This window comes from Chionomys nivalis, chromosome 15, assembly GCF_950005125.1.
Source record: "Chionomys nivalis chromosome 15, mChiNiv1.1, whole genome shotgun sequence".
Classification (NCBI taxonomy): domain Eukaryota; kingdom Metazoa; phylum Chordata; class Mammalia; order Rodentia; family Cricetidae; genus Chionomys; species Chionomys nivalis.
The window spans coordinates 60,061,683-60,086,152 of NC_080100.1; the positions used below are offsets into that span (position 1 = coordinate 60,061,683).

Sequence of the window (24,470 nt, forward strand, 5' to 3'; positions counted from 1 at the left end):
CAATATATAGTGCTTGTAATCTTACCTAGAGTAATAAGACAACTGAAGACCATCAATAGTATACAAATAGAATAGAAGTTAAAGTATCTTTATTGGCAGATGATAGACTTTTATATATAAAAAATTCCTAAAAATTCTACCAGAAAACTTTAATAGCTGATAACACTTTAAGCAAAGTAGCAGGATACAAAGCTAACAAACAGAAATTAGTATACAAACCACAAACTAACTGAGAAAAAAATTAAGGGAACCTTTCACAATAGCCTCAAAACAACAAAACAAAGCACAAACATTTAGGATAACTCTAACCAAGTAAGTGAAATACTTGTATAATAAAATTTAAGACACTGAAAAACGAAATTGAAGAAGATATCAAAAGATGGAAAGATATCTCATTGACTGGTAGAAATAGAGTAAAAAATGGTCATCCTACTAAATTAATCTACAGATTCAATGTAATCCCCATCAAAATTCCAAAGCAATTCTTCATGGAAATTGAGAGAAACAATTTTAGTTTCATATAAAAACTAAAGGAGCTGCTATCACCATATCCTATGCCAAGGTGTACTACAGAGCTACAATAATAAAAAACACCAAGATATATTGTTATTAAAATAGACATACTGATCAGTAGAATAAATTGAAGACCGACACATAAGTCCACACCCTATGAAAACAGAAGTCAGTAATATACAATGGTAAAAAAGGACAGCATCTTCAACAAATGATGCTTTGTCATCTGGATGGCTGCTTATAGAAGAATTAAAATAGATTCCAATTTATCACCATGCACAAAAACACAACTTTAAATGCATCAAGGCCTTCAACATAAGGCCAAGCACTAAATCTGATAGAAGGGAAAGTGGGGAATTGTCTTAAACTACATGACAAAGGAAAAGGCTTTCTGAACAGAACACTGATAGTGCATGCACCAAGAACAATTACTAAGTGGAACTTCATGACATTGAAAAGTTTCTGTATGGTAAAGGACACCATCATTCAGATAAAGTGGCACTAAGGGCTAGTTGAGGGTTCATATGGATGCCTACAACTATAGAAGCTTCCTAACATGTATGTACATATGTATGTGTATATGTGTGTATTCATACATGCATACATACGTACATACACACATATGAATGAAATATAGTTGGTGTCACCAATAACAATACCCCAACTAGATAGTTCTCACCACCAAGTGAAAACTTCAGTGCCAGGGTTACATCTAGATGCATTGTTGGTTAAAGGAGCCCCATGAAAACCCCCTAACATCTCAGGCTATTGGTTGCTCTCTATCAAATACCCCCCAAAGGGTTCAAGAAGCCATGTGGTGAAGGAGGAGAAAAGATTTTAAGTGCCAGACATGATGGATGACTGCAAGGAAACAGCGTCTTCCAGACACAAAACTGACACTGATAGAAATATGAACTCATGAAGACGATGGTAACATGCAGAAGTCCTGGAAAGGTTTATGTCAGATAGGGAGATAGGGTCCCAATGTTGAGAGAGGGTAATGGACGTGGGGATCCATCCCTAATGAAGAAGGCTATCTCCAACTGACACTGGTTTGCAAAAAAAAAAAAAAAAAAAAAAAATTAGTTTTCTCCAATAGCGTCTCATTGGGTATATTAACCAATATATTAACGCAGGCCTCCTGCCAAGCAAGAGATGGCTAACACAAAACAAATTCAATGGCAGTTTGGTATACTTTTTTCTCAGAGTGTTTTGGCCATTTTTGTCTTAATTATCTTTTGCTTATTTATTATAGTTTCCAATTTTTGTGGTTTGGTAGTGGGGATGTGTCTGTATGTTTCTTGTAACTTTTTTTTAATTCTGGTTTGTTTTTGTTATTGGTGGTGGTGTTTTGTTTTACTCTCTAAAGAGGGGAAGGCCACAGAGTTGAGAAGGTGGAGAAGTGGGGAGGGCCTAGAGGACCTAGAGGGGAATCCTGATTAGACTACAGTATGACATTTTTTTCAATAAAAATATTAATGAATGTACTATTTTCTCATTTTTCATATAACCTAGTGGGTCTCACATCTAGTTATATATCAAAATCATTTTTTTTTCACTTTTGAAGTCAAATTTCCAGGACCTATTCTAGAGTCAATGAATGTTTAAAGAGAATAGGAATCTTTAAAGATCTCTTCAGTACTATGCACATATAAGATTTGAAAACTAGCGTGAAGAACATCATGCCAGAAGTCTCCCCATCTAGGATTCAATTAGCTTCATACAGAATTCATTGTAAACTTAAAACCATTATAGTCATATTATTATAGAAACTGAGGAGGAAAAGTAAATTATTTATTTTGATATATTCAATGGATAAAATTGATTTGTCATTAATTTTTTCAACTTAATATCTAACACTATTACAATAGTTGAATTATTAAAATACAGATGCCTCAATATGCAAATGTAGTTTAAACTGCATTATTAAAGTATATTATAGAAAATAAGTTTTGGAAGTCACGATTACAAGACTGTGATTTCAGCCTAATAACCAGAAGCTATAAAAGGCTGAGCAACTTATCTACTTATTATTTTTCCAGAACTGGGGAAAATAATACCATATAAAGAGAAAAGAAAAATTTTATTTGAGTAAAGTCATTTGGAGCTGTTAAGTTCATATGTTAGACTTCACACTCTGTAGAATGAACTCATGATTAGGAAAGTACACAAATCTTACCCCATAAACAAACAAAACCATAGCCACAACAAAGGGTACTCGCTGCCATCGATGGTAAGCAGAACACATGCAGGACCCTTACCTAGAGTATCCACTTCTGTAACGGACTTGGTTTCTAGATGAAGGTCAATATCTTTTGGAATGGTTAGTGGCTTATTTTCAATATGACCATTGTATTTTCTGCAAAATTAGACAAGTGACACAAAACCAAATTATTTAGTTATCTAAGTGCTTACATCCTACTAAATGCAAAAGAGATTTTAAGTTTCATTCTAATGTTACCTAGATGAGGTCAGATACTCAAAAACAGTATTCCAAGGAGGCTACAAAATGCTCAAGTAAATTATGTTACTATGTAATTGGCCAGAAAAAAAATTATCTAAGCTAACAAGAGAAACAAACCCTGCTGGCTAGTGTAGTGTTTCACACCCATTTTTCCTACTCTCTTTTGAAGATTTAAAAACAACCTAATATCTCTTTCGTAGGCACAAGATTGAAGGAATGGAAGAGAAAATAAAATTCTTTGAAATGATGTACACACCTATACACACAAACACAGCTGTAATTGTAGGTAGGCCAGAGATGAATGAAATATTAAAATGAATGTTCGTAAGACATTCAGAAACATAAAAGGCAACCACTGGTGGTGACTACAAAGACTTACAGACAGAAAACCAGCAAAGATCTTTTAAGTTTACTTGTGTCACTCCTAAAGTTACATTGTAAGGACAATTAAATGAATATAGAAAGCAATAAGCTGAGTTTTAATAAGATTATTTTTATTATTTTAATAATATTATATTTACTTGAATAAATAAAAATGGGGGGATCTCGGTGATAAATTTCAGTAGGCAAACCCAACCATGACTACTGCTGTGAGTAGATGACAGCATCACCGCTGCATCTTTCTGTAATTACAACACCAGGAAATCCAGTAAGGGCTGGGCATTCAGCGCAGCTGAACACTGCCTGCCTGCCCTGGGTTTGATCCTAGGATGCCATAAACCAAGAGTGGTGATACATGGCTGTTACTGGGAACTGGAAGCAGGAGGATCGAAAAGTTTGAGGTCTTCTTCTGCTACCAGTCTGGGCTACATGAAACCCAGTCTAAAAAAGGAAAACAACAGATTACAAGGCATGCAAAAAGAATCCAAATATTTACAAAATGAATAATATACTGCATAATTAATTCCCACAACTGTTTGACATGGTAACAATGGCCATCAGCAGAGTTTCAGTGCTTAAAAACAAAAACAACTAAAAACTAACAATTACATTTCTGGTCCTTAAGTATATAAACTTGGGAAATACATTTCATACGTTTTAAATTAGTTTTATTGAGTTTTTGTCAGAATGTGTGTACCACATACATGCAGTCCTCTTGGAAAAAATGTCAATTAAATTATTGCGGTGGTTATCTCTATTAAGTTGCAATTGTACATAAAGTATTTTGGAAGCTAGAACATTGGTTGATATATTTTTGAAGAACTACTGAAATTTAAAAAGAGTAAGGTTCAGGACTAATAATTCAATGAATTTCAGTGTATATTATAATCAGTGAAGAAGAAAAAGCCTTAGTTGAAGCCCAGCTGAGGAATCGAAAGCTAACGTGGAGAGGACATCAATGCTGACTTTCTCAGAATTAACTACAGGTATGCAATTTTAAAGCCCGAAAAGCTCTTCGATATGACTATGTCCAATCAAAGTTCATTCAACAATGACTACTAACAATGAGGCATGTTATTAGTATATACTCAAAATAGAAAGCGCTGGGCTGAGGGTTTTAACCTAGCTAGCTCACTGCTAGAGCTTCTGCTTAGTACACCTAGAGGAAAAGCAATGAATGGACCCTCCAAAGTCATATTCTTCTGAATATGAGGACACTAAGTCGATAGTCCAATCTACCCAGAAACACAAGGTAAGGCAGTGGCATGATATCTAGCAATAGTAGTAGCAAAGATTCACAAATGACATCTTTGAAAGATTTGTAGACATCATTGCAACTCTTCTCTTAATCAACCCAAGTAAATATCTGTAAATAATGTTTTCATAATTTAAATAAGAAACAAGTTAGCTACTTTTTAGTAATACAACAATCTTTTTGCATTTACATACTGTTTCACTTAATGAGATTTACATGGGTTCTGATGTCAAATACATTAACTATTCAAGAATAAAGCTACTCTTTAAGTAAAATAATTATTTTGTGCTTATATTCTAATTTCTATTTTACTGGAATTTGCACGGGTTTGATCTGGAATTTATCAACTATTTACAACATAGTTAATAAGCATCCCTTTAATCAAAGCATAAACTGTATCTGCACAATGATGTTAAATGTTTCATGTTAGAAGCACATCAAGCTAACTCACCTGTCTTTTTTACTTCTTCCTTTCTGCTGCTTCCCTGCAAGGATTCTCAATTCTTCTTCTGAAGGATGTTGATACCACCTCAAACTAAGGGAGGGGAAAAAAGCCCTTTTAAACAAATCACTGAAACTTACTAGATTATTTATATATTCTACAAATATTTACTGAGTTTCCAATTTGTGAAGACACTGTAGGGAAATAACCAGGTGACAACTGCAATGCAGACACTGTTCTTAAGCCTTACAAAGCTTAGATGCATACCCAGGCAACACTTCAATGCACTTACTAGATGCCAGGCCCTGGCAGGCCGCATGGAGTCCTGACATAAACCAAAGTGACAAGAACTCTGCAGGAGACTGGACACATTAACTCTCCACTATCCCTCATTTAAATGAAGTGATAGTTATCTTTAAAAGAGCAGACTGAATGCTCCCTCAAATTTATAAGTCATCTTTCTATTTTTCCTTTCTACCACACAAAATATCCACACCATTTAATCTTCCCAAGCACCAACCGCCTCACTAAGACTTTCCTGTTTTACTGAGTGGTCTCACTATTTACCAGTCACTTAGATTTAATAATCATTATCTTACTCTTGGGGTAATCAAATGTTGCTATCAGTTTACCCAACGTTTTAAACTCTCTGCACTCTACTGCAAACCTGAGTGTAACTTAACAGTCTTCTGTGGTATGACTATCGCAAAACTCCCTCCCTGATCTGTGCTCCCCAGGACAGCCTTCCAATCCACCCAATCAGAGCCCACTTGGCTCTTTTTCCATAATGGATATCTCGTCAAAGTACATTAGCATGTGCAATCTTTCTCAAGGCTACTCAAGGCAGTGCAATGAGTCGGCTATGCCAGGACTCTCATCAAGGTTCCTTGCCACTACATTGTTACAAAGAATGGTAAACACAAACCTTATGCACTATTTTCTAAATCATAAAACTCTAGATTATAATATGACATGTCTAAATGGAAAGAAATATCAACAACTAACTTGCTCTTTTAAAAATCCTATAGAACTGACAATCTGAACAATGACTGATATTTGATATAGAAGAATTTGATACAAATTTTGAGATGTCATTGGGATTATGTTAATTTTTAAGTTTACATTTAGAAAGATACTGAAATATTTATGGCTAAAATAATACAATGTTTAAAATTTGCAATACAATATGTTGGGGTAAGGGTAGATGAAGCCAAGAATGGAAGAAACATGTCTGAGGACACAGGAATTCATGATATTCATCTGTCTACTGTTTGAAACTTCCTAAAAGACATGCCAAGGCCTTAACATGTACAGAACTTGTGACTTCCTGCTCCACAGTCCTGCATGATGAGCTCAGAGCTCACTTCTCAACTTTTCAATCATTTCCTACTTCAAAAAGACAGGCTACCTTGACTAAAACGACATTTTATTTCTCACAAATTCTTTCATCTTTTGGTGCTTTTGCACACACTCTTCTTTCTGGCTATAAACACCTATACTGCAGTGTATTTCCTGTTTCACTAGGCAGTCTTTCAATTCTATAATACAGAATGTATCATCTGTTCTTTGCTCATTCTGGACAACGCTTCAAAAGCTCAAAGTGACAGTTTGTTATAGAATCTAGTCGTAGGAAACTCCAAAAGATTAAAGGATTGGAATTTTCAATCACTAAACCTTCAGTTACAGGAAAGGAACCAGAGTTTGAGTTCAATTATTTAAATCAATGATATAAAATCTACTTCATAAAATTCTATCTATGGATGAAACTCCCTCAACTCTGTATGTCAAAGCTTGCTGTAATCTTCTGGTTGGTTATCACACGGATGGACCCAGAAGGGGAAAACTTCAAGGTGAGAAGTGAAAACTGGTCAGGTGGGATAGGGAGCCCAAAGCACCAGTTCCTGAAATGTCCCTGTATTGGCAGCAGAGGGATGGCCACAAAGAACAATGTATGTTTTGATAATATGGCATTGCTACGGATATTACGGATGTCCAGCAAAGCTAATGCTAGACATTCAAGGGGCTATGAAGCAAGCACACCAGAGGTCAGGGGAACCCTAAGGGTACAGTGATGTTATCCGTTACATGGCTATTTTGGTCAAAATGCAACTTTCACATGGGCTTCATATAAATGTGGTCTTGAGAAGAGAGGTCTTTGTCCACGTGTGTCTGTCTATGCCTGTCTGCATGTGTCTATGTCTTCCTGAGCATGGTTTTGTGTGTGCCTTGAGGCCTTTGCTGGAGTGAATAGCCTATGTCTTTCTTACCTGCTTGGGACTACAGACTTCTTAAACTTCCAGACCTCCCATGACCCACCTTCTTCCCTGGCATGGAACTTGGATCTCATACCTCAGCTCTCTGTCCAAGAAAACCAGGGACTTCTGCTTTCCTGCCTCCTACAAACCCCTGCCTTGATGTTCAACACAAAGGTGTAAAGTGGAGAACTAAAGCTACATTAATTCCTTCTAGTGAGCAGCTTTGGAACTGGATGTCTAAACTTTTAAGTGTATTACATATTTCCCCCAATTTTAACCCATCTCCTAGTTATAGGGTTACCTCTTTAGAGAAGAGTTGTTAAAGTGGCAGGAAAAGGTCCTTTAAGTCATAGATGTGAAATCTACGTCTCAGTGGAAACAAGCCATTGTTTCTTCCTTTGGGAGTTAATTCAGTTGAGCAAGCCAATTGGTTAAGGGTTAAAGGGTCACCCCCGTGAAAGGCAGTTTCACCTAATGCCGGGAGGAATATCTACTCCTCTAGTGAGATCACAGACCTCTCCTTGCCCACAATTCCCACCCTCTGGATACTTGCTCTCTTTCCCTTTCCTTCATTTCTTTTGAAAACATGTGGACCTGATGCTTTGAGTTTTCTCACTCTTTGTCTAAAGTTTTCCAGCCCCTGTTTTTTGCTGAGGCTTCCTGCTTCTGAATCAAGGCCTAACTTTAAAAGGCACTTTCTGTTCTCCAGGTGATTGCTGAAATTTATAGCTTGCCTGCCCTCAATAAAATTACCCTAAAGTTTCTTTTGAGTGTGCTCTTAAACTCTTTTATTAATGAGGTTAAGAACCCAAGAGGGGGTGGGGTCTGCTTGTGGACTCTAGTCCTCCCCAAATTTTCTGGTAATAATCTGATTGTGTATGTGAAGGACACAGAAACTACATGCCTTTCCCCAGATCTTATCATATGTGCATCTTTTACAGAATGATAAGTATAGAAGTTTCTTGAATGATATGAGTCACTCAGCAGCCAGCTGTCAGTTAAAAACAGAACAGTACTCTAACTTTTCTGAAGCTGACTTACTATTTTACTTTGTGTGTGTGTATGCTGCAAAGGTAGTATAGTTACTGGCATATAGTAAGTGCTTAAAAAGGATCACTGAATCAAAATAATTCAGTTTTCCTCTTAGTTTAATGGATACACACACACACACACACACACACACACCAATCAAGTCTCTAAATTACAATTAACAAATGAGGAACTTCCTGCTATTTCTAATCAAGCCCAGAACTTTAACTTACAGTTGATTCTCGTTATTCGCGGTAGTTATGGTCTATTAAGTCGCCGCGAAACACTGAACCATTGCTCCTAGGGGAAATACAGGGTTAGGTTCCTGCGAGCCTCTGGTCACAACAGCTTTCATCAACTGATCAACAAAATCTTGTTATACGTGTTTCTACTTTAAAAGGTTTTATTTAAGATTGTTGATTCATTAACATTGACTTCACAGCAAGTAGTACTGTCTCATGCCTGAATATAGCCTTTCTAATGTCTATAATCATCAATATGGCATTTTCCCGTGTTCTGCGAATCATTTCAACATAATCTTGAGCTACATTACAGCTTTTGTGAGCTTATGAACATTAGAGAAGGACCTCAGCCTTATGTTTGGAGGTCATTTTATTTTATTTTACTTGTGACAGGATTTCTCTATGTAGTTCTGGCTGACCAGGAAATCACTATGTAGATCAGGCTGGTCTCAAATTACTTCCTGAACACTTGGATTAAGGCTTGCACAGCTGGGCCTGGCCTAAAGGTCAGGTTTTTAAATAGCAAAACTATTCAAAAAAAGTCAAAGTGAAATAAAAGCAGCCTCGACAAGACAAACAGGATGAATACTATGAGAGTCAAAAGAAGCAGGAAAAATATCTTTGTTAGGCCCCAACTGGGAAGATATGTGTAGGCCCACACAAACTCTGCACCACCCTGTAGAAATCCATGACTCACTAGGAAGGCTCTATTCACATACTGACTCCAGTGTGTGTGGAATGTGGTGTATGCATGTGTATATGTTTACAAGCACACAGGAACTAGTGGGGCAGTGCACTGGGTATCCCCTCCATCACTTCTGCCCTACACCATTATCTCTCCTGAAACCTGGATGGAGCTTACAAATTGAGTGTGTTTGTATTCTGTCAGGCAGGCAGTAAGCCTACAGCTCCTGCTGTCTCTGCCCACCACCCTAACAAGGTGACAGGACATCACCTTGTTTGTTTTGTGGGTGTTTAGGATCCACACTCAGGTCTGCACGGCTGCATAGCAAGTGCTTCAATCACTGAGCCATCTCTCTAGCCCCAAAATATAAGTCTATTTTTCTAAAATAGAGTATATAGTATAGTTTTTACTAGATAATTAAAAATTAATTTTATTAGAATACTTTTATATCTCAACTCCAATGATACTAGAACCCTTTAGAAACATCTATTTCTAGTCTACCTCTCAGTCATTCACAGGCATTAATGAAGAGTCCATCATGTTAGAGGTATTTTGGCCTGGTTATATATTTGACTCAAAATTAAGTCCAATAAAGTCAAAAGCCCTGCATTTTTGATGCTTCTATTCTAGTCAGAGTAGAATTTAACCATTTTCTAATAAAAAAATAATTGCAGGTAGTGATAGCACATAAAAATAGTGCTTATATATATATATATAAAACCCAGCATCCTAATGGTTAGGAAATGGAGAGAAGGCATTTCAAGCAAGTATAGCATGTCCAAAAAGCATAGAAGCTTAAAGAAACATAACAATGCAGTAACAAAAAAGTCAACACGGCAGTATCATCAACAAAAAATCTAAGCGGTAAACTCAAGAGGTAGGTAAGAAAGGACCAGATTGTGCGAAGCCTTCTAGGTAATAGTACGGAGTATAGACTTTATGCTAAAATAACAGTCTCAAACTTGGGAGGGAGTCGTTCCATTTATGCTTTAAGATTTATTTTGTTGCTCTGTATATCAGTGGGAGGCCAGAAACAATAGCAGGAAGATGTATTCTGGACAGCAATTCACCAGGCAAAACTCAGATGGATGCTTGCCCAATTTCCCTTAATAATAATAGTCAGTACTTTGCAGTTTCATTCAATACCACATGGTTCCCACTTTCTATATTTTGTCTCAGAAAAATGACTGCATGTTTGCCTTCTTAACAGAGCTACAGGAATGTACTTAGAGGAAAACTGTTTACTATGTTGAGCAAAAAGCATAATGTAATTTGTACATATATTATGGCATAACTAATGGGGGAAATTAAATAAAAAGATTAGGAAGAAATAACACAAAATTTACATTATTATTACCTTTGGGTCATGGGCATTTAATTTACCTTTTTTTAAAAAAAACATTTTTATCAATTTGCCATCTTTGTTTTTCACATAGTAGGTATATGCTAAAGTGGAAAACAATAAGAGACAAAAATAAATTTAAAAAGGTTCTCACTAAGAACTGAACTTTTCACATTTAAATATATTAATTTCCATGCATTTGGTTGGCTACTCTGTGCTTTTTCTCACTTATGTTGAGTTTCTATTAGTAGCAACATTTCAGATAATAAAGTTAAGCTGTTGTTGTACTTAACTCAATTATTGAATCAAGTTTATAATGGTCATTCTCATATTAGCTACTTAAATAATTATCTGACCATTATAACAATTCAGCAACACTGAAAGCCAAAAAGCAGAAACTAAAGAATTATTGGTCTGAACTTTACTATAAAATTAAGTAGCAGTGTACGCAGGAGGAAATATAGGCGGGGTGATCAGACTAGGAGAATTCTGGGAAGAGGAAAGGCTCAGTCTGCAGATGCCAGCCAGACACCAAGGAAACAAGACATATAGGAAATGAGGTAATGCCACAACCACGTGGCAATACATAAACTAATAGAAATGGGTTAATTTAAGATGTAAGAGCTACCTAGGAATACGCCTGAGCCATTGGCCAATCAGCGCTTTATTAAACCAATTTAAGTGATAAATCTTTACAGGTCAGCATCCTGATATCATGAGACAGGTTTCTAATTGCACAAGCCACTCAATTGATGATTCTTTGTTAGAGCAGCCCAAACTGACAAAGGCAGTAACTAATCATAATTTCAGTTTTTATTCTAAATGTTCATAATTATATTAGGTGGAGTTAAGATAATTCTCTGCTATTTGTTAAAAGATTTTAAAGAATATCATGAACATTTTGGACCTGGAAGTTATTAAGGCAAAGAGAACAAGGACTCAAGCATTCCATAAAGGCAGTAGCTAAAGATTTAAATCTTTCCCTTGGTCTTAGGTCCCACCTACTGTGCATTTGAATAGTAGGTTTCTCTCACAAAAGGGAACTTCCAGATTGTTGACTCGGGCAACATGCAACCAACAACAGACAAAATTCCAACAATTGAACACTAAGGAATTATGACACCCTACTTACTCAATATGGAATGAGACAATATTTGAGTACATTTGACCAAATTATAATTTAATTTTAAGCTATTATTAATGTGTGAGAGGCATGAGAAAAAGAGCGGGAGAGAGTGCACAGATAGTACAAGATCATGCAAGCCCCGCACAAATGTGGGAGTCAGTTTTCTCCTACCATGAGTTCTGGTGATTGAACTCAGGTCTTTGTGTTTATGTGTCAAGTACTTTTACCCACTGGGCCATCTTACAACTACTGCCCCCCCTCCCCCCCAAAAAAAGTTTTGCTGAGGGACACAGGAAGGAAGGTAGCAAACCAAAGTGAGAGATTAGAAAAACCAAAGTGTAAAGAGAGATGCATGCATGAGGTTTAAGCTGTGCAACAAGGAAAATGAAAAGCAAGGTGGCCAAGAAACTATCATGAGTCAGCAGTACTCTGTGTTCATGCAAACCCACTATTCAAATGTATGAAGACAGTAACCTATCACTTACCTCTGTGCAAAGAGGAGCCAAGCAAACTTCAAAACAAAAAGTAACTTTTGTTATAATAGAAAGTAGAGAATTCTTTGGCTCAAGTGAGTGGTTATATAGACAGCTGTTCATTCTAACTTTACAAAAAATGCAACTTAGGATTGTTCTTCTGAAGGTAAGGGATTGGAAGACTGAAAGGACCAGGCTCTATAGAGTTGCTTTCTAAGGTCAGCAATACACTTTATAAGTTACTGGCCTAGGAGATGCTCCTTACTAAACTACTCAGTTTCTCATAGAGGAGAAATTCCTTTAACCGAGTCTGATAATCTTTAAAAAGTACAAATACAACTAACTTTTCATATAATAGTGGCTGAGTACACCTGCAACCGAACCAGATGGGTTTCAGGGTTCAGATTTTGCAATATTTACATACATATGGTATCCTAAGGTTGGAATATTTACATACATATGGTATCCTGAGGTTGGAATACAAATCTAATTGTGGAATTTATTTGTTTTAACATACATTCTGTCCAAAGGCAATTTTTAACAGTGTTTCCAATGTACATATACTTTCACTATTACTTGGAACATGATATGTCAAACTGACTACTTGTGGTGTTAAACACAGTTGTCTAAAACATTTCAGAATTTGGATAATTTTAGATTTGGGAATTTTCAATCCTGAATGGTCACTATGTATTCTATTAAATATTGGAAGGATGGAACATTAAACACATGGAAAAAATTTTATTTCAAATGACAAGAGGAATAGACTCTACTTCATAGTGCGATTCTGTAATCAATAATCAGTGCTGATGTGCTTTTTGATTTAGAATATAACAAGGCTAGATGCCAAAGAATAACAAAAAAAAACCACAAGTAAGTGAAAAGAAATCATATACTACCTGTAACTAACTACCTGTGTGTGCACATGTGAGTATATACTACATATGATGGAGGAAGGTTATTGGTTAAAAAATAAAGAAACTGCTTGGCCCTCATAGGTTAGAACATAGATGGGTGGAGTAAACAGAACAGAATGCTGGGAGGAAGAGGAAGTGAGCTCAGACTCAATAGCTCTCCTCTCTGGGGCAGATGCGATGAAGCTCAGACCCAGGATGGACGTAGGCTAGAATCTTCCCGGTAAGCGCACCTTGGGGTGCTACACACATTATTAGAAATGGGCTAGTCCAGGTGCGAGAGTTAGCCGAGAAGAGGCTAGATATAATGGGCCAAGCAGTGTTTAAAGAATACAGTTTGTGTGTTGTTATTTCGGGGCATAAGCTAGCCAGGCAACCAGGAGCTGGGGCGGCAGGAACACAGCCCGCAGCTCCCACTACAGAATGATGCCCAGACATGAGGCACTGAATCTACAGAAAGCCTGAGAAAGCTTGGGAAAGAATAAAGTAAAGCATGTTTTCTTGGTAGCAGCAATTTCTCGGGTCTGCTCTGGTTGCTAGAGGCAAGCAAACACTCTCATCTAAGAGAGGCTTCCTGACTCAGCTTTAGCTGCAAAACCCTGCGGCTCATTAAGAGGTCCTGCCACGAAACACTTAAATGGTATTGATAAAAGCTGGCTGCATGCTTGTTTGTTTTCAGCCGTAGCAGGAAAAAAGTTGTGCTGTTTTAAAATGCTGGCTTTCTGGTCCGTCCTGCCAGGGCAAACTCTGACTCTTTCAAGCAGGCGGTCCTGACTAAGGAGCTCTTTGAGTGTTGCTTAGTAACTGTTGCAGTTTGCTTGCTGGCAGGGATCTTGAAATGCCTAGAGTTGTAGCCATAAACGTGGCTACAGTTGGTACCTTAGTTACGAGGCTGGAAAGCTAAGGAATAGGCTGGATCCAGCCGTCAAAGCCACGGCTTTAGTCCTACTGAGATTGCTTGATAAATTAAAGACTCATATGGTTAGAAATACAGAGAGAGATACAATAAAGACAAAAACAAAGAAAACTTCTAAATGGTTTACAGTATGTTAAAAATATATGCAGGCTAAAAGTTAAAATTCTTAAAGTAAAAAAAAAAAGTAAGGAAGAAAGAAAGTTGTTGGGTGTGGTAGTACACACCTTTAATCCCAATGCCTGGGAGGCAGAGACAGAAGGATCTCTGAGAGTTCAAGGACAGCCTGATCTACAGAGTTATTCCAGAACAAAGATATACAGAAAACCTATCTTAAAAAGTAAAAATAAACAAAACAGAGTTAAAATAAAGCTGCACAAAGATGGAAAATACACAGAGAATCTTGATACTGTATGCTATTATGCTCTCTTTGAATTGTTTGAATGCTGAGGAAGGAGCAACAGATGCTAAAAGATATTTGTTTATAAATGCTGCTGAACTAATCCAAGATAGATATTTTCAAAATACCTTGACTTCAGAATTTGGATATAAGGATATGATACTTTGGAAAAGAGTTTCTTCTTTTGTTTTCACAGAGGATGAGACACTGTGGATTGCTTTTATCCCAATATGGTATGATGGACCACATCCTCCTGAAGGGTTGCTGTGAACACCTTCAAAAAATTACTTTGTTCAACTGCCGACTGAGAGGAACCTAGCACACAGGTTATACCATGAAAGACCTGATTAACAGCGCCCCCATTCAGCAGGAAGCAGTTTGGAGAGAAAAAGCTGCGCCCATGTTACCAAATATTGTTTATAAACGTTCTTTTACATTTAAAGGGGGATATGATATAGATATGGATAATTTACATTGGTATAAGTTTTGCTTTGTTGATATAAATTTAAGGTCAATTTTGTTATATGTGTATATATATATATGTATGTATTTCTGATCTTGATTAAGGTATTGTGATTGTGTAGTTCATATAAAATGTAATGTATATAGGTTCTTAATAGATAATCATTTATAATAGTCAAGCTTGTAGTTATGTTAGTTAGATTTTCTAGATGTACACAGAATATGGCATTTTAACTGTTTTAATAACTTAGGATTTTTCATGACAATGAGACACTCTGCTCCTGGCAGCACCAATCTACTTCAAGAAGAAAGAAGATGGGCATCGAAGAGGATCCTTATGAAGTTTGATAGCCATTTGGGCAAGAAACTGCTCTTGCCTGAACTGTTGCATAAACTGGACACAAAGAACCCGCAGAGAGAGGACTGCTGAACTTGCCTAAAAGTAAAATGATCTTTCGGGGTTCCTGATTCTTGAAAGAGTCTGCGAGACATTCTGCAGGACACAGCAGATAGTGACTGAACTGCCTTTGAAATTTCCTGCTTCGTAGAAATGTCTGCTGGAAACTATGGGCCTGTAGGCCGAAGATGGATGCCCCAACGGTACAGAGAAACTTTGGGTTACTGTCAAGGCAGCGAGATGTCTCTGTCATTTCTAGAGTTTGAAAGTTGCTTATTTCTTGTTTGCTTAGGTAATATTGTATCTTTCTGGAGTCTTTGATGGAGTTGAAGAATAGTTAGTTATAGTTTTCCTTTGTTATGGTAAAGATAAAGTAGATGTAAATATTGTAACTGTAATTCTTGCTTGATAACTGTTTTGTTATATGTAATTTTGCTGTTAAAGTTAAAGCCTTCCTTTTTTTTATTTAAACAGAAAAAGGGGAAATGATGGAGGAAGGTTATTGGTTAAAAAATAAAGAAACTGCTTGGCCCTCATAGGTTAGAACATAGGTGGGTGGAGTAAACAGAACAGAATGCTGGGAGGAAGAGGAAGTGAGCTCAGACTCAATAGCTCTCCTCTCTGGGGCAGATGCGATGAAGCTCAGACCCAGGATGGACGTAGGCTAGAATCTTCCCGGTAAGCACACCTTGGGGTGCTACACACATTATTAGAAATGGGCTAGTCCAGGTGCGAGAGTTAGCCGAGAAGAGGCTTGATATAATGGGCCAAGCAGTGTTTAAAGAATACAGTTTGTGTGTTGTTATTTCGGGGCATAAGCTAGCCAGGCAACCAGGAGCTGGGGCGGCAGGAACACAGCCTGCAGCTCCTACTACTACATATTCATGACATACTAAAAGACAAAGCACTGCAAGAAAAAAAGGCAAAGAAATAATCTGAAATTACTCAACTGCCAACAGAAACCACAGTTCTACTTGTGATTAGAGAAACATGTCACATTTTAAACACTGTTCACACATGACAGCTCCAGGACAAGATGAGAAGTATAAGAGAAGCCATCAATCAAGCAAATACAGGGGTTCACCCCTTATATTTGGTAGTATGTAACAAAATACCCTTAATGGGTACTCTTGAAACTACAGACACTATCAAACCCTATATATGCTATGTTTTCCTTATATATACTTATTGGTAAAGTTTAATTTATAAATTAGAGGCAGCAACAATGAATAACAAGCAGCAAAATCATACCAAATTACAGCAAAACTATATCAAGAAATTGTAATAAAAGTAGTTAATATTGCCTCTCATAACCTCACTGTACTATCCTAAGCCTTCTTGTGATGGGGTGCGGTAAATAACGCCTGAGTGATCAGATGAAGTGAGGGGTACATGGTATAGACAACCTAATATGCGATGTACAGATTCTTTGAATGCAGCACTCTGATACCACACAAGTAAGCCTCATCCCCTGACACGGGTCTTAAGTAACTAATAGGTAGGTAGCATGTAGTTGGTCAGCTAGGAACAGAGTGTAGTTTCATTGCGCTACTCAGAATGGTTTGCAATTTAAAAGATAAACTTTATTTTTGAAGCTTTTTCCATTCAGTATTTCAGACTGGGATGAACTGTAGTGGAAAGTAAAATCCCAGGTTTGGGGTGAAATTGTTATACTAGGCTGTGACTTGGGCTTCTACAGGAAGGTCTGGAGCTGTTTATTTCTCATTATATGAACCTGAGTAAATTACTTACAACTTGTTTTCCCACGTGTTAAAATGGAACTAATGCCATCTGTTCCAAAAATGAAATAGTTATCCAATAATCTTGTTTTTATTTCCGAGGTACAATGAAAACACTCCCCTGTGGCCTTTAGCTAGCCCTAGTCCAAAGGCCCCAGCTTATGAAAAGAATGAGTATTTCCAAGCCTCACACCTCAGGAGCTCCTTGATCCATAATCCACCCTCTTCTTATTTGCCAACCACCACAGCATTAACAGTGGTCACTAAGGTCTTAGAAGAACACAAAAGCCACAAGCAAGACAGCTAGGATCCCTAATTTTCACCACTTAAAAGAGAACTACATTTCGTAATCAACATCTTGTGAAGAGTTCACCTGAAGAACTGCCCAGTCACACTGATTCCCATTTGACCCCATTCATGTCTGGCAGAAGTGAAACAAACCTACACCAATTTCTATGCGCTGGGATAACATGTCCCACTGTGTCTCTTCTCCTACTTCACTCAGAATGTCCAAATGAGGCACTAGATCTTAAAAGATCTGTCAGGTGGTATCAATGGAATTAAGCCAGATTAAAGGCTTTATACTGTTTTTAAAAAAAAAAAACAAACAAAAAGTACTGTTAAAAATTATAGAAATGTTATTTAGTGAAAACTGGGAAAATAATGAACTTTTAATATTAAAAGTCTTATTAGTTTTAAAAACTGCTCATTTTGCTAGGTACAGCTGCTTATTGCTTGAAGGTACTGACTGACACCTTTGGAAAACTGTCTTCTATGAGGTCAGTCGCTTGACTCAAGTGCCACTTTAACCTCTGCACTTCAAAGGCACAGGGTCAAAGAGATACAGGCCATAAGTCAACACCAACACAAGTCCTAAGTTTTAAGAAAATTATAATTTATTTATGTTATCATGGAATAAATGAATAGCCTGATATACACAAAAATAAAAAAGAATCCACTCAAATTCTTTAGCATACTGTTGATTAGTGGTATTTATACATTTGTTCATTCACATAAATGATCTTGTTAAACAGTTCTATTAAATATAGTCATTCCCAAATCATCCTACAATAGTTTTCAATTGCTAAAATGGCTTCCAATGAAAATTATCATTTAAATGATCAATAGTACATAAGTCACTAAGAAGATTTTTAGTGTTTTCCAATTTTAATACAGCATTGTCTCATAGTGATGAAGGCTATAAAGCCAATGATCATATCCTCAGTTAGTTGACAGTGCTGAGAGCTGGCGTTTGTGACTCCAAAATGTTAGCATCAAATTCTACAAATGCAGATAACATTAAAACATAAAACAGTAAGGGTATGAAAGAAAAGAGAAGTAATCTTATTAAAATATGTCTATTAATAGAACTTCACTTAGCATTAAAAAACACCTTTATTATTACAAAATACAATCTGTTAACAAGAATAGATAATATGACACATTCTTGTAAAAGATCAAACTCTAAGTGATGGGATAGCTCAGTGAGAACCCTTCACATAAATAGTACCCTGGGTTCAATTCCCAGCGGCACAAAAAAAGAAAAAACTCTATAACACATTATTCCACTTAACAAGTTTATTTCATATAGTTTAAGGTTTGCATGTTTTATTCTAAGTCATTCACTTAGAACTAATGATCCATTGTGCAACTGTTATTTTATTTTTTCATAGTCTATGGAATACAAAGTAAGTAAACAAGATCATGGAAGGTATAGTAAATCTACATAACAAAATTTTAGGCATAGATACATGGGCTTCTCAATTTTATCAAAATATTTTATCACTATTTAAAATACATTAAATAGTTTATTAGTATACATTATCAGTATACATATACATATATAAGTGGGCAATATTAAAAAACTTTTAAGCCTGAATATTTTCCTATATTTGACTGTCACAAAAAGTATGAAACAGCAAATGTGAATAAAAAAACATAAATTAGATAAATTAAACTTAAATTTTTAAAGAGAATAGCCTTCTAAATTAAAGGCGTATTTGTCTTGCTTCCTAAAAGTATTAGTAAGAGAGCCACCCAGTGTGTTCAAATCTCAAAAGGTCTAAACAAAATAACACGGTCGGCATCTAGTCAGCTACTTAAGTAGTCATGGCACCAAATTCATCACTGACCTTTCGTTAGGGCACAGGAAGTACATATGGCTTATACAGATTTTCTGTAATACTATCATCTATTTTCTTTTCTTCTGATTTTATTATACAAATTCTAGCATGTCAACCTAGGTCTTTTATTGGAAGCAATGGAGATAAACAGTATTAAGTTTGCAGTACAACAGATATATTTAAAGAATACAACATAATTCCACTCTGTCCGTACTGAATTAAGGACATTAAAACAATAAAACAAAGAACATTAGTTCTTATACTAATTTTTTAAATTAAACCACCAAAAGTAGGAAGTTTTTCTAATTTCATTCAAACATTTAATTCACCATTTGGATTTCTAACTTTTCACCCTCTTGCTGACCAGCTTTTTTAACTAGAAAAGAAACTTCCTATTCTCAGTGGTCAGAGAATTGATGAAAGAAGAAAAAGGAAGACTGGAAATAGGAACTGAATTCTTATTGCTTGCACTGTTGCCTTTGTGCAATACATATAAACTACTATGTAAAGAGAAAGCAAGATTCTCTCACAAAATCCTTCATTGTAATTTTAGAAACAGATTTGAATTAGTACATGGAAGACGTTACTAGCCTGGTAAGCTGAATGGAGACCACAGGTACCAGGCGTTATCCAGGTGAAGTGGTATATGCTTACAATACTGGTAATTGGGAGGCAGAAAGAGAAAGACAGGGAGGTGAAGACACCTAAACTACATAATAAATTCGAGACTAGCCTGGGTTACATGAAGCCTCTCTCAAAACAAACAGAAAAGTGCCCATTACAAACAGCCTATCCCTTACTTACCTGCCATTACAGAGTAGCCAGCGAGCAAGAGAATAGTGAGGTATTATCTTCTGCATGACACTGGCCATCACCATGGTAACAACCAACTGTATACCTATCACACCCTGTGTGAAAAAGGAAACAAATTTAACAAATTAATTAATGTTTGGGGACCCTGCTGGAAAACTCTCTATACATTTTGAAAACTATATTTTAAAAAAACTGACTTTCACAATAAAATATCTCTTGCATGGACTGGAGAGATGGCTAGACGTTAAGAGCACTGGCTGCTGCTGCTCTTCCAAAGGTCATGAGTTCAATTCCCAGCAAACACTTGGTGGAGCACCTAAAATGAGATTTGGTGCCTTCTTCTGGTGAGTAGGCACACATGAAGACAAAACAATGTAGACATAGAAAAGTAAATAATTTTTTTTTTAAAATCTCTTCCTTTGGCATTTAGGCTTCCAAGACCACATACATAGTTTAAACTTAAAGCACAGTATGGGATGTCACTCCTATAGACCTCTTCAGACTCCCAAAGTATCACATGCATGCAAATCCAAGTGAAATAAACTAAACACTCAAAATTTATACCCAATAAAATACTCAACATAAATTAAGGATATCTGGTCAATTCTGGTGAAAATTCTGAGGTGCTTAGAAGGTATTTTGTGTGTGTGTTTTGTGAAATGTTCTGTAAATATGTTAGGCTCATTTGCTTTTTAATGTCTTGTTAGCTCCAGTATTTCTCTGCATAGTGTTCATTTGGATGACCCAAATGGTGAGAGTGAGGTAGTGAAATCTTCCACTCAGTGGGAGTCAGTCATGTTGTGAGGGTCAATATGTGATTTAAGCTATAGTAGGGTTTCTTTTACTAACTTGGGTGCCCTTGTGTTTGTTACATAAATGCTATGAATTTAAATGATGTCTTGGTGGATTTTTCCTAGAAGAGTATGTAGTGTCCTGCCCTATTATCTTCTGATTGGTTTTAGTTTGAAGTCTATTTTCTCAAATATTAAAATGGCTATACCAGTTTGCTTCTTAGATCTGTTTGCTTGGAATATCTTTTTCTGTTATTTTGCTCTGACATGATGTCTATCCATGATGTTAAGGTGTGTTTCTTGGATGCAGAAAGGTGAATTCTACTTTTGCTTTCATTCTATTAGTCTATGTCTTTTTACTTGGACATTGAGACCACTGAGGTTAAGAGATATCAATGAACACTGTTTGTTGATTCCTATTAATTTGTGTGTGTAGTGCCGTGTGTGTGTTTGTGTTCTCTTGATTTGCTGGTCTGGGATTACTATTTCTTGTGTTTTGTCGTGTGTAGCGCTTTTTTGTTGGACTTGATTCATAGACAAATTTAGTTTAGTGCTTAAATTTAGTTTTATCACGGAATGTCTAATTTTCTCCATTTATTGCAATTGAAAACAACCCAGGCTGTTGCCAAGACTATAGGTTGTCCTTGACAAACTGATGACAAGGCCCTATTACTGAAGATAACACCTACAAAACTCTAATGATTAAACATGGAGAAGTCAACCTTGTGCCTACAAAGAGCTTTTTCTACATGCTAGCATCTTTGGTAAAGGCGGAAATGAAAATACCAACACAGCTACAAATCCTTGGTCAGCAAAGCTGTCCTGCCTACAAAATATGCTAGTGGCAATAGGAGCACAAATCTGGGGAATAAACAACCAATATTTGATTTGACTTAAGGCCTACTCCATGAGATAGAACCCTTACCCAACACTGTTTGGGTGACCAAGAATCTGAGACTAGATTGCCCAGGAACCTAGGGAAAAATCAAACACACTGATCTAGGAAAAGAACACAGCATTAAAATGACTCCTAATAACATTCTCCTATCCTCACAAATCAGTGCCCTAGTTCAACCAACATCAGAGAAGCTTCTTTCTTAGACATCAAGAACAAATACAGAGACCCAGAGGTAGACATTATGCAAAGTGAGAGACCTTGGAATAACCAGCCTCAAGTCCTTTCCCTCAAGGCTCAGGAGATCTTGCAGAAGCTGTAAGCATAATAAGGAGTGCAAGAGCCGGAGGGGATGAAGGACACCAAGGAAACAGGTCTTCCACACCAAAAGGATCCAAGCACACATGTCAGAGACTGAGGCAGAATGCACTGAGCCTGCACAGGTCTGCACCAGATGAGGTCCTAGAGCTGAAAGGAGAAGTTGACACATGCCCTATCCTTTACCCAGAAATAATCTCCAAGTGACAACCACTTGCAAATAAAAATTTAAGTTTTTCTAGGGGATTCTCAGGAAGAAACAAACTACTCTTGCTGCATGCCCAGCAAGAGATGGCCAATACAAAGGAAACTCCTAGAGCATCTTTGAAGGTTCCTTGTCTCATAATGTTGTGTCAAGGCTTTATTTTTTAAATTATATATATATATTTCTTTTACCCTACATGTCTTTTGTGTATTTATTTACGGCTTCCAATTTATCAGGTTTTTATGTAATTTCTAAGTAACAAGTGAGTCTCTGTATCTATACCTGTTTCTTGTGACTTTTCCTTCTGTTTGTTTTTTCCTATTCCAATGTGTTAGCATTTTTTAATTTTATTAGTGCTTTTCTTATTTTATTTTACTTCATTTTACTTTATAATTGTCACTTAGAAGACTTTTTTTTCCCCAGTTAGAGATAGAAAAGGAGTAGATCCAGACCGAAGGAGAGGTGAGAAGGAACTGGGAGGAGTAGAAGGAAGGGAAACTGTAATTAGGATATATTATGTAAGAAAAAACATCCTATTTTCAAGAAAAGGAAAAACAATAAAATAAGGATATCAAATATGGTGAAAGTATTGATTTCTTCAACTTTCTCCAATTTACTTAATAATGGAAACATCATCAAACTTTAAAACTAGCAGGCTGCACAGGGTGGCAATACCTTTAACTCCACTACTCAGGAGACAGAGGCAAGAGGCTACATAGTGGGACCTATAGTGAGCATGGTGGTGAAGGCTAAAGGAAACAAGAAGAAACGTTGAGAGCCAGAAGTCAAGCTTGAATATCCCTATCGAGAGAGAGAGAGAGAGAGAGAGAGAGAGAGAGAGAGAGAGAGAGAGAGAGAGAGAAAGAGAGAGAAACAGACAAAAACAAAGCAGCTCTTTAGTTAAAAGACTGATCAAAGTGGACAGTTAAAGAGCAGTAGACATATGAAGTGTAATGGCAGAACTTTGATTTTCACTAATAGCTGTGTGACTTTGGCACATCATCTAAACCCTCTCCTCTGTATCTGTGTTTCCTTGTCTACAAACAGATAATGATTCAATCTAGTTCACTGAACTGTTTACAGAGCAAGAAGTCCGTATGACTATTATTTGTTGTAGTGATTAATACCATTAAAAAGCAGGATCTCAAAGGAGTTGGTGGTTCTTGAACAGGATTACTATTTCAACTCTATTACTAGACCTTTCAATGTCTTAAATTCCAGCAACTGGATTACAGATAGGGCATCTTTCATTCCCTTCACATCCAAGGCTACATTATTTTATTTCACATTCTCCACTCTTTCTCCTACAGCTCATAACAGAAGTTCTGCATCTTTTAACCCTGTATATAAGCACATAAAACTCCTAAACAGTATGCCAGAAGATTGGCTTACTCAAAATTATAAATTTAAAAAGCAAACCACTTTTAGTTAGTAAAGTGTTATAAACAAAGTGAGCCTCACTTGACCTGGCCTTGAAAATTGACAGTAGCCCAGAGTCTTCAAAGTCAGTGGTACGGGCTTTCACAGACACAGACAATGTAACAGTTCAGTCATCTGTCCAATAGTAAAACCATATTTTAGTTGCATTTAATAAAAGTCGCTACTATAAAAAGCTACTCCAGCAAGATTGATCTAGAAGGTGTATATGACAGAATGTGATAAACTAGGGGAAAGATAGTGCTCCTCTTCCTTCAAATCACAAACTAGTGAGATACTGCTAAAAGCTTGACTGCTAAAGATGTAGGCCATGTAAGTAAGACACAAATAATCCAACAAAAATCTGGGAAACAGTTTTAATGATCTAGATTTGAAAATAATGACGCTGTACCTTTGTATCCAGCATTCTAGGGATGATGTTGAAAAATTCAGAAACTGATCAAATATGGAGACAAAAGAGAACTAAGAACTTAACTTGAACTTAACTTGAGAAAAGCAAATGCTTTTTATTTATTTATATTTATTTATTTGTTTTGTTTTTCCAGACAGGGTTTCTCTGTAGCTTTGGGGCCTGTCCTAGAACTAGCTATAAGAAAGCTGGTATATTCTCAGTATTCTAGTCCATGTATGACTAAAAACTGATCAATGCAGAAGCATAACTCTAATCTGTTCAATTACTATGTCACTTTCCTCTTCTGAAATGAAGCTGAAAATAGGTTTCAAAACTCCATCTACCTGCTCTGCTAAACACACTCTTACACAACAGTAATCGTTCAGCTTTCTAAGAGAAGTCTTTCCTAGAATGTGTGTCACTGTTAGATGACTACAAACGTCATACTAAAAGAAAATCTAACTT

The 24,470-nt window shown here is 36.5% G+C and overlaps 1 protein-coding gene across 4 annotated transcripts in view; it reads right to left on the reverse strand.

The window, feature by feature from the left end:
* Positions 1-24,470, reverse strand: part of Tmem161b (transmembrane protein 161B) — an 84,307-nt gene that overhangs the window by 37,768 nt on the left and 22,069 nt on the right. Inside the window, exons 2-6 of one of the 4 annotated variants that reach the window (XM_057789634.1) lie at positions 19,960-20,063; positions 12,220-12,245; positions 8,573-8,639; positions 5,065-5,148; positions 2,775-2,872 (exon numbers count right to left, since the gene is read on the reverse strand). Coding sequence is in view for 1 of the 4 variants with exons in the window: in XM_057789630.1 (XP_057645613.1) it covers positions 2,775-2,872; positions 5,065-5,148; positions 19,960-20,063 (286 nt within the window). In the remaining 3 variants the exon portion in view is untranslated. The remainder of the gene's footprint in view (positions 1-2,774; positions 2,873-5,064; positions 5,149-8,572; positions 8,640-12,219; positions 12,246-19,959; positions 20,064-24,470) is intronic. The other 3 variants (XM_057789632.1, XM_057789631.1, XM_057789630.1) reach the window with 3 other exon arrangements.